Source organism: Dromaius novaehollandiae, chromosome W (assembly GCF_036370855.1).
Source record: "Dromaius novaehollandiae isolate bDroNov1 chromosome W, bDroNov1.hap1, whole genome shotgun sequence".
In the NCBI taxonomy this organism is placed as follows: Eukaryota; Metazoa; Chordata; class Aves; order Casuariiformes; family Dromaiidae; genus Dromaius; species Dromaius novaehollandiae.
Window position 1 is genome coordinate 13,926,113 of NC_088130.1, and position 14,503 is coordinate 13,940,615.

The 14,503-nt window shown below is 40.5% G+C and overlaps 1 protein-coding gene across 2 annotated transcripts in view; it reads left to right on the plus strand.

Moving 5' to 3' along the window:
* The window catches only part of LOC135323498 (transient receptor potential cation channel subfamily M member 3-like), a 285,214-nt gene that overhangs the window by 221,854 nt on the left and 48,857 nt on the right, over window positions 1-14,503 (plus strand). For both annotated transcript variants that reach the window (XM_064499862.1, XM_064499864.1), the window contains exons 10-14: window positions 1,392-1,492; window positions 3,311-3,445; window positions 6,047-6,097; window positions 12,272-12,412; window positions 13,816-13,845. In XM_064499862.1, coding sequence (XP_064355932.1) covers window positions 1,392-1,492; window positions 3,311-3,445; window positions 6,047-6,097; window positions 12,272-12,412; window positions 13,816-13,845 — 458 coding nt within the window. The remainder of the gene's footprint in view (window positions 1-1,391; window positions 1,493-3,310; window positions 3,446-6,046; window positions 6,098-12,271; window positions 12,413-13,815; window positions 13,846-14,503) is intronic.

Sequence of the window (14,503 nt, forward strand, 5' to 3'; positions counted from 1 at the left end):
CATCGCCTGCCTTTTTATTGGAGCTCATTTTTGCAAATTCTCCCAAATTGCATTTCTCCCAAATAATTGCTTTAGAAATTGCCAAATATTTGGGAAAGTTTCATGGCAGTAAACTGACTGAAAAGTTGAGAGTTTTGAAATTAAACTGTAAGTCAGGCTTTCCTGAGGTCTGCTGAACTGATCCTTCACAGGATTGCAGCAGCCACTATGCCATATTAGCCTCTGTGCCTCTGATTTCAGCGTCTGCTTTCAGCTGGAACAGTGCACAGTTTTGGATAGTACTGAAATGGGAACAAAACTGTTTTCAAGTTAGGTAAAGCTCTTATTTGTGTTCGCTCCATGAGGACCATTTTTCAGTATAAGAATATATGAAGACAAGAAAAAAGTGGAGGTATTAGGCCATGTATAAATGAGCCTTTACAGAATCATCTAATCTCTGTAAGCAAGCATGTAGTTGAAAGTCAAAGGGCACTTTACTTATTTTGTTGATCAGCTCATTCAGGCCAGTTCGCCCTGTGACACTGAAGCACAAATATCGTTTTATTATTATAAATCAGCTAATAACCATGAAACTCATAGTGAAAAATTAAAAAAGCACCGCAGGGCAGGAATGTCCCACAGTGTCCATTTAAACTAAACTGAGAAACATACCCTGCCTTCCAAAAAGAAATAGCTCCAAACCCATCCTATCATCTGCATCGTTTTTTTGTTTCATTGAGATATACTACACTTTGACACCAGCTCTATGGCATGTTTGGTTACATGAATATCACGTGTAAGGGGGAACACCAAGATCCCTGAGTGCAAACAGGTGGAGGAGAAATCCCTATGCTGGCACAGAATCCTCCTTCATCAGGCAGGAATGCATAGAAGATATATATAAAATACATGTTTATTTAAATAAGGGAGCTCATGGGATTTGAACTTGTTTGTAGATGCATGTGTCTGTGTATGTATGTGTGCAGGTGTGCATGCACATGCATGCAAATATATATAAATGTGTGTGTGTGTATTTATATATTGCTGCAACTGGAGCAGGAGCACTCTTGGACTCTATTTCTGCTTCCTCTTTGAATGGAGGGAGACCAACACACTCCACCACAAATGAATCTGCTGATTATAATACTTACCTTTTCAAGGGCACTGTAAGGTAATTATTAATGTCAGTGAGACAATTTGAGAACGATAGATTCGGATTTGAGAATCAGTACTTTATTACAGGGGCAACAGAAGGTTTGGGTTTGTTTTAATTTGAGATTAGTTGCAGAAATGACGTGGACATCTGTGAGACTTCTGACTAAGAGGGATTATTATGGTGGACTATTGACTGAGTCTAAAGTATGTCTTATTTTCTCCTCTTCTCTTCCCTGCACCCCTGTCTATATACACAGGAGCTAATGCATCTGCTCCCGACCAGCTGAGCCTAGCGTTAGCCTGGAACAGAGTAGACATCGCCCGCAGTCAGATCTTTATTTATGGGCAACAGTGGCCGGTACAGTATATATACAGCATCTTCTACTGAAAACACTTTAAACCTTACACAACATTAAATGCTTTTTTTTTCTGATCATGGTGGTTTTGAACCAATTTTGTGAGGGTTTAAAATACACTGTGTCATGTTCTTAGTCAAACACAGAATTCCCATTCATAGCTACCAAAGGCAGGCAAGGTTACAAGCATGCTAAAATGTTCGCTTGTTCAAGGAAATGGTGACATCTAGCAATGCCTTAACGCTGAAAGACCACACCTTCAGAAAGATAGAAAATAACACATAGAGTGTTTTGAATACTGAGAAAAAAAAAGTGTCTGTTCAAAACCATGGTAAAATAAATAATGGCTATAAATTAAATGAAAGGCAAAACTAATTTTGGCTCTTTATACTATATGTTTTTATATACTGAATTTGCTGATAACTGGACATCAAAATTACTCTGCATGGGTGTTGGAGGTCATCAGGTGGACAGGAGAGCTGAGCCACGGCCTTACCACAGTAGCGCTGTGGCTCCAAACCCAATTTTGTGCCCTGTGCTGTTGGACGCCAGGTCTACCTGCTTCGCCCTGGCTCCAGCTGCTGCCAGCTGTGGGACAGGCTGCCCCAGACAGCACCTTCCCTTTGAGGGGCCACTGAGGCCAGGCCGCTCAGCGGGAGAGCTCTGCGGGAGGGCTGTAAATATATGTTGAACCTCAACACATGCATTGAACCCCACATGGGGCAGCGGAGCAACAGTTTCCCATGCCACAGCTCCATCTCGTGCTGTGGTTTTTACAGCAGTAGAAAGTCACCCAGCAGGACCAGCGAGACCCGGCCTCCACCCGCAGCTCCTTAAACCCCTCCACATCTTTGTTCAGAAGGTTTAGTTTAATCACCATATTCAATACCGTGACACTTGCTATGTCACTTTCACGAAAAATTCATATGCTAGCCCCATCATTATATGAGTGTTTACATCTCCCCATGGAAAAATTATAGCATAGGAAAATTCCTTTTTTAAACATACTTATTTTAAATGTAGTTTCTGGAGCTTGCTGCCCCTAAAAGCTGGGATTTTAAAAGATCTATACCTTTTAGCTGTAGAATGAACATGACTATTTCTCATGCCTTCAATAATAGGCATAGACATAAACAATATGCAGCGGAGATTTAGATGGTACTAAACTGCCACTACTACTATCACTCTATCACCACATCATAGTGACAATTTTTGTAAATACTGTAGCCCGCAATCATTTTGCAAGCTAAAAGCTGTAAATATGAAGTACCTTCCCATCTCTTCATCTCTCACCAACCTGAAAGAGATAGAAAAGAAGTTATGCATAAGAAGACCTCTTGCATTTCGTCCTTTGAGGAGTTACTGTTTGTGAAACTGTTTCTGCTTTCTAACTTTCAAACTTTCCTTGAGTTTCAACACCACAAACTAAGGGGAAAGCTTATAAGGATTGAATTAAAGTGAGTGTGTGTGTATATATAATAAATATATCCAATATAAATAGAATGTTTGTCTGGAAAGCAAGAAATAAAGATAATAATGAGATGCTGAATAGAGTAGAGGTGTGGTCACCAGTTTCCTAGGTTTCAGTTCCTTGGTGCTAATCTGGATTTCCTAGAGTATGTTAATCTTAACACTGACAATAATTTTTCTCTGAATCAGAGAAACCGATATAGACTGAAGCTGTGATTATCCCATTTGAAGCTTAGCAAAGCAACACCCAGGATTTTGGCAGGAGTCTCTGCCTGTGCCAGGGTGACAGAACCAGCTGGAAATGGCCTTCAGTACCCAGGAACAGCCTGAATTAATCACTTGCTTTGCAGGTGGGCTCCCTTGAGCAAGCAATGCTGGATGCACTGGTGTTGGACAGAGTGGATTTTGTGAAATTACTCATAGAGAATGGAGTAAGCATGCATCGTTTTCTCACCATCTCCCGGCTAGAGGAATTGTACAATACGGTAGGGCCAACCTAAGGCAAATCTTCTATCTCTGTGTTCATTGTTTTAGCTCCCACCTGTACTATAATGACATGATGATGCACAAAGCAGCCAACATCTGCTGGGGAGATTTTCCACATCAGAAATCCACATTGTCTCTTCGCTTTGTGTCTCATGTAGTGGAGCTCTCTGTGACTCACCCACTTAATCTCCCCGAATGTATTTTGTGACACATAAATTAAACCTCACACACTACCAGCTGATTTCTGGTCACTGTAATGCCAATAAGATAGACCTTAGATTTACACAGACTGCAGTGGCTGGAAGACAGTAACTGGCAAGTTAGCACCTGTGGATGGTCAGATACAACTCCTGAGGCTCTCCGTGGTTTCAGAAAAACCCTGCAAATGTTAATCAAACTCAGACACCAGAAAACAAATAAAAGCAACCTTACTGGGAAGACATCCTGACTTTAAAGGTAAAATCTGGTAATTTCAGGAGGCCTGAGTGGTGCTACAGTGAAGGACCTCCCCATGTTTTCACAGAATGTTCCAAAAATGATAGTTGTGACTTTTAAAATAGTTTGTGAGTTTTATATCTTTGCTCTTAAAACAAACATAAAACTGTGCGGATCCAAATTGCTTCTCAGTTCTCCACTCCAAAGCACATTCCAGCATTCATATCGTAACTGCCTAATGGGAGAAACCAAGAAGCTAAAATTGCTTGAGTGGTATGGAAAAAATCTTCAAGAATTGTCTAGCTCTTATGTCTGTCTGTTGGAAAGAGGTTGCGTTATAGTGCAGAAGGCTTTTCAAAAGCTTTGTTTTGCCAATACTTTTCAAAGCACTGCCATCATTATCTGCCACACTGCAGGCTGTTATCCAGAGATGTTTCATACTGATGGTAACCAGAAGTCGGTGTTTCAAAAATATCAAATACAAGAAGAATTTATTAAATTTGTGCAAAATATAGAGGAACAGGTGCCTGTGCTGCCCTAGAGCAAGAGATTTCCATCTGTTCTTTGATTGGCTTGAACTTTGCCTACCCATACTAGCGTGTATGTATTAAGAAAAGAAAGCCTAGGAGCTTTTTCCCTACAGAGGTAAGCAGTGTCATTCTTGTAATAAAGCCACTTTTTACAGGGAATAAGTTTGAGGAAGGTCTTCAGTTCTACAGCTAAAAGAAGACCTTTTAGAAGAAATTTATTACATGAACTGTAGAAATCACTGGAAATTATTCATGCAAGAATTCAAAAAGAACTTGGCTGTGAAATTCCTGAACTACCAATTATGGTATATGACATACCGTATCCATAATAGCATCAGCACTAAAGGAATAAAAGGCCAAATGAAAAGTGCCGAACTTTAAAATGAGCCCTGAGAGCGACTTGGAAAACTACAGACCAGCACGAGTGACTTCTGCCATGGCAAATTTGTAAAAATACAATAAAGAACAGAATTAATAGACACAGGAATCAATCTTATGTCCACGGAAAAAAATGACATGGCTTTTGTAGAGAGGTGCCAAGCCTTAGAAATCTATTACCATTTTTGAAGTCAACATGCAAGAGAATAAGGATGATGCACTTGATACATCTGAGTTTTCAAAACCTTTTGACAATGTTAATCCTTAAAGGTTTTTAAAGAAATTAGGCTTCTCATGGTGTTGAAGGTAAGGATTTTGTGGCTTAAATACTACTCGAAGGATAGAAAACAGTGGGTAGGAATAAATGCTCAGTTTTCAGCACAAATGGAGCTAACTATCAGATTCATCCAAGTGCCTGCGCTGGGATGAATGTTATTCAGTCTATTTAGAGATGATTCGAAAAGTAGCGACTAGACAGAGAAGGGACAAGGGACCTGAAGGTGATGCAGGGCCGTTCAGGATAGGCAAATTTGAAGCTGCATGTGAAGAACTGCAGGAAAATCTAATCACACTTACTGACTGGCACACATCAAGTTAAACATTGATAACTGCAGCATAGTGTATGTAGGGAAACCGACTCTGTGCATGTGCAGTGATGTTCTCCTATCTATCATCGGTCACAGCCAAGGAGGCCTCTTATAAAAGTCTCTGAAAATATCAGCAACAGTCAAAAAAGTAACTGAATAGAAAGCACTTCTCCACACAACATGTAATTAAAATAGGGTGAGTCATTAGCATCAGCTGTTTTGCATGTCAGATGGGATTCAGAAAAGACTGGACAAACTCAAAGACTGTACGTGCCGTTACTGGCCATCAGCCCAGATGCAACCTCTGGTGCAGGAGCGCTCTGAGCCGCCAACAGCGGGAGCAGGGGCTGTGGGTGCGGGAAGGTTGCGTCTCTCCTGCTGTTTTCCCTTCAGCCCCCTCCCAGTCTGTGCGCTTCGTTCTGCTCCTATCTAACCCTGTATGGCAGTTCTGGTGGTTTTGTTACAGAAGTGCTTTGGACAAAAAAGAAATTGGGTGAAGTAATGCTCTTGTAATTGATTTTAAAATAATTGATAACACTACATAATCGCAGTGCTCTCAGTTGCCTGATTTTTAAACTGCTAAGGTGAGAAGGCTGTTTCAAAATTTACATCTTGCACGGTCTTTGGATAGTGCAAAACTATTTTATTCTTCTTTATCTGTCTTTTGCAGAGACACGGACCATCCAACACTTTGTATCATTTAGTCAGGGATGTCAAAAAGGTAAGAGTGCAATAGACGGTAGGTTGGAGATAATGTCATGATTGCTGTTTTGTAGCTAGATACAGTCTCTGTTTTGCATGAGCTTTCAGTCAGAGCCTTCTGCTTCCCCTGCCATATCAGAATGCTCTCTTTGAATGTCCTGAATATGAAGTTTTTGCACACAATGCACAATCAGCAAGTTACTTGGCTTGCTTTCTCCGTGGTTTTAGATGCTTCAATTTTAGTGCTTCTGCTAGTGGAATTGTAGGCTTTACGTACCATGTGGATTTATGCTGTTATCTGTATTTTCTCATACCTGCAGCTAACCTCAAAGCTAATGTCCATGTTGTTAATTAACTCCTGAGTCTGTGAATATCCATTTTCCTTGTGCTGGATCCTAGTTCGTTGAAATGGTTCCTCATTCTGTGTTGTGTGGTACGTTGTAAGCGTCTCCCTCTGCAGAAGCATACAAAAGTAGTGCAGCTTTCCCCTGCCCCCTTCTCAAGTTCATTTCAAGCATCTTGAATCCTAAAGACCCAGGAGGAGGGTAGGAGAGAAATACAGAAAGATACAGTGACAGGAAGGAGACACCAAATACCTTTAGTAGTGTGTTCAGGATTAAAGGTGTTGCAGCAACAGCAATGAATGAAAATCTCTTATCTCCTAAATATATGGGTCAAGGAAGGAGACTGAGTCTGCAGCTGACCTCATCAACTTGAATTTTCTGTCAAAGTACGTGTAGATTACAACCTAGGACATTATGTAACATGGACCTCCAGGGTAGTATATCAGTGCAAGGAGATTTCTTTACATGGGAATAGCTAGAGAGAAGGCAGGAAAAGGAATGGAGAAATTTTGTAAGAGCACAGATTGGTGGTTTCTTCTGTCCGTGAGAGCTGGGCAGAACTAAAGGGAAATAGGGGAGAGGAATGGCAGTGCTTCAGATACCATCTTTCTGTTTAATAATCCTATAGAATAATCAGTAGCAATGTTTAGGAAGTTCTGATGTTTTTGTTGCTGTTTAGTGTGTTACATGGCATCATCATTGCTCACTTATATGTAATATATTAAGTGACTATCAGAAAGTTTGAAATGTCTACAGGAGAATTTGAAACTGTTCTTATGCATAAATCCCCCTGGATGGAGCAGAGCAAAGTTAGAGTGCATTTAGGCTGGCTGCTCTTCTTGAAGTGCAAGTTAATAGAGTTTTTTTGTTATTAAATGTGCAGTTATTTATGTGCTTTTAAATGTTTGAAACAAATATCATCTGTCTTCTTACATTAAAACAGATTCCTTTTCTAAGTCCTTCTCTCCCCCAATGTCACCTTTCTAACATCCTCTTTTGAAAGCCAAGCAATTTATAAATTGACTGAGTATATAGTAAATATATATTTTCCCAGAGTCCCTAAGCAAAGATGTATTTTTAAAGGAGCATTTGAAAAGAAGGTATGAGAACAGGCAAAAAGAGGATCATTACTCATAGGTGTACATTGAAATGCATTAGCATTAAATATACTTACAGTCATATTTAATGACATTATTTATCCACAGCGACTGCTAAACTTTAGGTGACGGTGATTTTTCCTTAAATGTATCTTTCTTTCCTCTCCCCACATCTGAAGCCTCAGAAAGTCCCACTGTGTGAAGTGGGTGTGTGCTCTTATTAGAATATAGTTAAGGGTTTTGAAAATAAACAGGTCGGGGCAGCCTTCCACACCTCCATCAGAAACTGCACCTCTGTGACTGTATTTCTCATTTTGTCGGTGATGAGGAACACCCACGCATCACTGGGAGAAATCTGACAGCTTGCCATAGCCCTGCCACCCGAGCAGTCACAGCCCTTACCTGTCAACCAGGCTATAAATCAGCCAGCAGCTCTGACACCAGTTTAAATGAAAACATCTCCATGGAAATAACTTCTAAATGGACATCATTATTTGACAGTTAAGTGCCTCACCATGCATGAAAACCAGACCACAGTGTTGAAGCTAGTTTTGGAGTTTATACACATTTTGAAGCCAGGTACCTAAACTCTGAGATTTAATTACAGTACCGCAAAGCATAAATACAAAAAATGTAGGATGACATCTTGAGACAACACTTAAAGGATATGCATACTCTGCACTTTTTCTGCATGCATCCTAATTTTAAAACCTGCACTATGCAAAAGGGTGCATGCTATAAAAACTTATTTATATTCTTAATCTTTGTGAATGCTGAAATAGAGAGCATCTGCTTACAAATCATACATTATTTATTTTACTGCCATTGTATTACATATCTGTATAAATCTCTGGGAGGTTGCCTTTTGATTTGAAAGGCTATCCTGACCCCTTGGCACAGAAGACAATTTGTGCTACAGAAAGGAAGCCACACTGCCACTGTCCTCCTGTCTGCGGCAGCTTACACACACACACACACACACACACACACACACACAGCAGTAACTCATTTTTTTCTTTGAGTTTCCAGGTTCACAGTTAGCTCTGGGCAGCAAATTGCAAAGGCATGGAGAAACACACTAAAAGACTGCAGTCATCACAGGGCTTAAATTCTGTATGGATCCACTAACCAGGCAGATTACTCCTCAACAGCCCTGCTTTAGAGAATTGCGTTCATCTCTCTTTTTGATCCCCCCAGTTTGGTAACTGCAATACAGGGCCAAGCCATCGTTTGCACAGTATCCTTTTTGGTACCTTAGTCGGGGTACAGCGTTTCACACGGCGCGCTGACTTTCCCCCCTGACTGTACAAACCGATGGATTCAGAACACGAACGAAGAAACGGTGGCTGTACCTAACATCCTTTGCATAAGTGGAGGTTGCCCTCTACTGGTTATTTCAGAAAAAATCCTCCCCTACCGAACTAGTTAATGAAGAACAGTGGAAATTAAGAGATTGATGGTTTTCTTCTTTATTCCAAAAATGGGTATATAATGAGCATGTCTTAATTCACTATTGGGTCATATATGTTTTCAAAGTCATTTGCTCTGGACTGCCTCTGGATTTCTACATTTCCAGAGCACGAGCAGGTACTAAATTGCTGTTCAGAGTTTTTTAAGTACTATTTATGCAAAATCAGAGGTTCATTACCTGTTGAATATAAAAACATATATGAAGTGAAAAATGTATTATAACTGATTAGTTACAGCTCAAAAATGGAAGTCACTGCAGAAAAAGAATAATGCATTGGCACTGGAAAGCTTATCTCAGCACTGATAGGTTAATTGATTATTAATCAGGGCACCGATCCTCTCCCAAAATCAGCTGTTGTCCTCTCTCGTTCCTGACCAGCCTGGCTCTAATTGAATTAGTCCAGTCAATTTTTTGCTGTTCTTGGAGGGGTTCTGGCCCATTCGCACCAGTGGGCTGCTTTCATAAGCAGACTTACCACCAGCAGGGTAGTTCAGCGTGTCTGCTGATACAGCAAACACTTCAGCACGTGCATAACTTTTTCCGCAAGGGTAGTCCAAGGCTTTATCGTGGCACCTCACTTTAGGAAAGTAACCCTGTGTTTGTTAGCAGCACAGAGCCACATATACATGTATGTCAGTATAAAATGGGTATTACTGCTATGCTTTTTTGAGTTTTCTTCAGTGAAGCATTTCAGCGTTTTCTAGGAGAGTCAGATGCATCTTTCATTTAAGTTACTTTATTGGAAATTTTATATCTAAATATCCTTATGAAGTTTTAGAAGTCAGAACAACTATATCAAGAAAGTCAAATTTCCCTATATATATAGCACCCTGTTGCCTGCTATGCTTGTTTTAATTGCTCAGGTATTTCTTTGTCACTCAGTAACTTCAAAGCATTCAGTTTGTGTCTAATATTATTCCTGAGACAGCAGGAGTTTGCTGAAGAACTACACCTGTAGCTTAGTCATTCCCTCCGCTGCCAGTGCTTTCTTCCTTGTTCTGGTACAACTTTCATTGCCTTAAGCATTCTGGAGAGAGGAGAACATTTCTAGGAAAAAAAAAAGAAAAAAAATGGTGTTTAATTTTTAGTTTACAATGATTTTTCCTTAAACTGTTCAAAATACAAATGATTGGGTACAAATAAGCTGATACGGTGTTGCGGGACATAGCGATCCCCCCCATCAGACTGGCCAAGAGTAGGAAGAGTGCAAAGGGATGTGCCGAGGGGCACCACTGAAAGGTAGTCAGCAGCTTACCTTTTGCCACCCCATTTGCTTGACATTTATCCCCCATCCCCTTGAATCCCAGCCCATTGGCAGGGACAGCACGCCGCAGCACAGCCTCCCTCTCTCGCTCCCCAACCCTTCTGCACCGTGGTGAGCAGAGACGGAAATAGCCTTTGCTCTTCCTGGCTGAAGGCGAAGAGGAAGGAGGATCTTTGCCTCCATTTCATCTCTTCTGCAGCCATGTAACGGCCAGGTGCCATCTGTTCCCCATTAGTGCATCTCTGCTCTGAATCTGATAACCACATCTGCAGAGAAGCCAGGCAGACGCGCAGATATTTCCAGCAAGACGCGGCAGTCATAAAAATTGTTCCATGTGAATTATTAACCTTCTTTTGATGATCACATAAAGAGAGCTACAGGCTAACTGTAATCTGTGCTATATCATTATAGCAAATGTGATTATTTTATTAGAGTGCATTGAAGAAGTTTGAAGCTAAAATTTGCAATTTCCTGGTCCTTCTACAATGTTGACCGTACAAGTTAATTTTTTACTAGACTAATTTTCTCTTTTTCCAGGGCTACCGCTCACAGTTCATGGAAGGATAATTTACCTTTTTTTCCATCTTTCATGCATAGTCACATCTTTTGCACAATGACATACAGGACAGAGTTGTCAATCTGTGGTGTTCTTAACGAGATCTCTAGATGTGGGTGACCTATTCCCGACTTGCTGAATCGTACCCTCTTTTCTAGTAGGGATGTGCTTGCTGATGAGTGTTTGAACAATTCGGAGGCAGTGATATGGAGAGGAAGGCAAATTTAGATTTTGGGCAATTCCTTCCCCTTAGCCCTTTTCTCCTGTAAAGGGATCAGCAGATTGCCCTTGCAGGCAGTATCTCAGAATTCATGACCTCAGTGGTGCCACGTTCAGGCTTGACGATAGAGGGAAGGAAGAAATATGCAAGGGAGTACATGAAGAATGAAAGCTGCATGATGAAGACATTGGAAATTCGTAATATGTTTAACAGAGAATAAGAAAGGAAAAGAAATGGGAGAGCAAGGATACAGAAGTTTTCTCCAGGATCTTGCTAACGACCCCCACCACAAACACAGTTCATCTTTCTGTATATGGGACAAGAGGTCCTTGACACTGCTGGAAATTAGATAGTGAGATTACTGTGCTTAGAGAAGTTTTCAGTAAAATATTTCAGGAGTGCAAGAAGGGATCGTCTAGGAAAATTGCTGGGCTTGTATTTTTCTTCTTGAGCAAAACCCCGAAGTATTAGCCAAGAATGGAGTCAGAAATTTTATCTATTACAACAATCAGTGGTACTTCCCTCACACTAGGTGTAAAATTTAAGCAAAGCTATTCATGTATTTGTGCATAATTCCAAGAGGAGAAGCTACCAGACGCTGCCTTGCCTCTAGCAGCTAGCGGTAACAGTAACTCCTGCGCTGTGGTCTGGAGCAGATGCGCTGGTAAGGCAGCTCTTTCCGCCCCGCTGTTCCTCTTCTGAACTGCGGGAAGGAAACCCGTCAGGACGTGAAGATCACAAGTAGGAGCTGGTTTCACGTGCGCAGACGGCGTCGCACGACGTCACCTCAGTGGCGCGGCAGAGCAGATGAGGCAGCCCAGCGAGACGCCAGCGCAGGAGATGTGGGGGACAGACGGTGCAGCAGAGGTGCCCTCTAGCAAGACCAGCCTTCAGCAACCCTGCCTGACCTTTCAAGTGTGCTGATCCTCCTGCTTTTTGTTCTGCAGTCGTGTCCCTTGTTTCCCCAGCTGAAGAATATGAGTACTGTGTACTGACGTTGTCGTCTGTTACTGTCAACAAGTTCTTCACCTTCTTATTTAACTTATGTCTTCTTTCCAAGCGAGAATATCCAGGTTTCGGTTGGATCTATTTTAAGGTGAATTAATTAACCAGCATAATAATACATTCCTGTTTTTAACTATTTTAATTTGTTTTATTCTAACATAGTTATAAAGTATATTGAGCAACACCAGTAATAACCGTTTTTTCCTCCCCTACAATCCTCTTTCTTGTCATTGCAGGGAAACTTACCTCCTGATTATCGGATAAGTCTGATAGATATTGGCTTGGTGATAGAGTACCTGATGGGAGGAGCGTATCGCTGCAACTATACCCGAAAGCGGTTCAGGACACTGTACCACAATTTATTTGGGCCCAAGCGGGTAAGGAGCAAGTTATTTGCCATTGGTACGACTGCACCCATTGGCAGTGAGGAAATGAGTTAAAATAGTTTCTTAGACGGTTCCAGGCTGGGGGCAAAAATCCACAGGCACGCACTGTTTTGGCTGCTGATTCATTGCCATCACGTACTTAGCAGTTATTTCGATATGCTGCAAGTCAGCCTCTGACACAAGCTGCAATTTTGTAGAGTTTGATGTAAAAATTTTTAGGTGGGGCTGTTCTGCTGCCTTGGTAAGACCAAGATATAAAACAGTCTCTTCTGGCTTTAAAATCTATAACTGGAAGTATCCATAGTTTCTGAAAGACTAGAGTCTTTTGATTTGTCCCAATAATACTGTAGGGCACTCAAGTTAGATTTGAAAAAAAACGGTGTTTTGACAGAAGCATTTCCTTGCTCAGGCCTCCTCTTCTTGACTGTCACCTGAAGATATCAGGGCAAGGAAACCCATAACTCACAATTAGCTTTGTTGGCTGGATGTGGCTCCCATTGAGTCAGTGGGCTCATGGCAAAAATACTGTTCTGTATTTTTGAGGTTTTCTTGTCTGACAGGTTACACTACCATGAATCCAAAGTAAAACTACTATCCTTCTAAAACATAAAGATATTTATTATCATCCGTAATGCAACTGACCCAATCCAACCTGAAGCAAAATCCGATCATGTTTCCAATAAGATTTGTAGCAGTGGTTCTTTGCCTATTTTTATGTCACAGTGTTGTTTCAAGTCTCAGTTCAGATTTTAGCAGCACACACTATCAAAAATTGTTGTGAGTGACCATAAAGAACAACAGCTCGGTAAAACATTTACAGCCAAACACCTGAAATGGGTTTGTTTCTTTCCCAATACTTTCTTTAGTATTACATTTCACTTTTGAGAGGAAGGGTAGTAATTTTCTCTGCTGAAAGAGACTTCCTTCCCTTAGCCACTCTGTTAAGAAAAGTGTACAAGTTGAGACTTCACAGACCCTGGGCCTGGCAAGCAGAGCAGCTTCATAGCTGTCAATAAAAGTGTGCCAGGGAAATAGCCAAAATACTGATGCACTCCAGATCAACTCACTCATGCCAGTGTCTCTTAGCAGTGATTCCTATCTCCCATCCACTAAACAGCCTCGAACCATCTGTAATTTGTGCCTGAATCCAAACATACGTCTTCCGTTGTTTGTTTTGTTGAAATAGGTTGGAACTCAAGATTGACTTCAATTTGTATTATATATTTACATAATGATGTCATAATTTAATAATATAATTAATAATTTGATTATATAATTATTGCATGTTTTCAATATTTTTATATATATATACACACAGAATATATATACATATAGTTGTAATTTTTGATCATTCTTCTAGGAGAAATAACATTTTTCCTAACCTTTTTTTACAGCCAAAAGCCCTGAAACTGTTGGGAATGGAGGTAAGTAACCTGCGATAAACCTTAATGTCTTCTCCTTTTTTAACAAATATATGTATTAGCAACATAATATTTAGATTTACAATAATGTAGGCACCAACAATTGTTCTCAAGTTTTGAATGAGAAAAGTGCCACAAAAAGTGTATTTTTGGTCCAGATAACTTGTTTATGCAAAGGCCAAATTAAGAAATGTTTCTTAATATAACTCCAGCAAAGAGACAAAAGAAAAGAAGGGTTTTCCTCCTCTCTGCATCAGATTTTTTTTGTTGAAGATTAAACGAAATATTTCAGTCCATCAGTCCAAGCAGTATTTCAGTCAGATAACCATAAAGCTTAAAAAGATTTCAGAGAAATGAAGCAGTCGTAGAACTGGTAGCATGATGCAGAAATCTTTACATGGGCCAAAGTTCCATCTATTTTGTTGACGCTTTTGGCTACCCTGATGCTTCAAAGAGGTAGTGGTATTCATTTGCTTTTTTTATACCATAACTTTCATTTTGCTACCCACAGATGCAGCACAGAATAGGTCAGCTCATCTGATAAAAGCAGTAGGCTAAAATGTGGCATGAAAGAAAAAAAACCAAGGCAGTCTAGCAAGAGAAACAACATGAAACTGGAGGAAGAAGGGATAAACATGGGATAGAAAGTAAGAATGGGAGT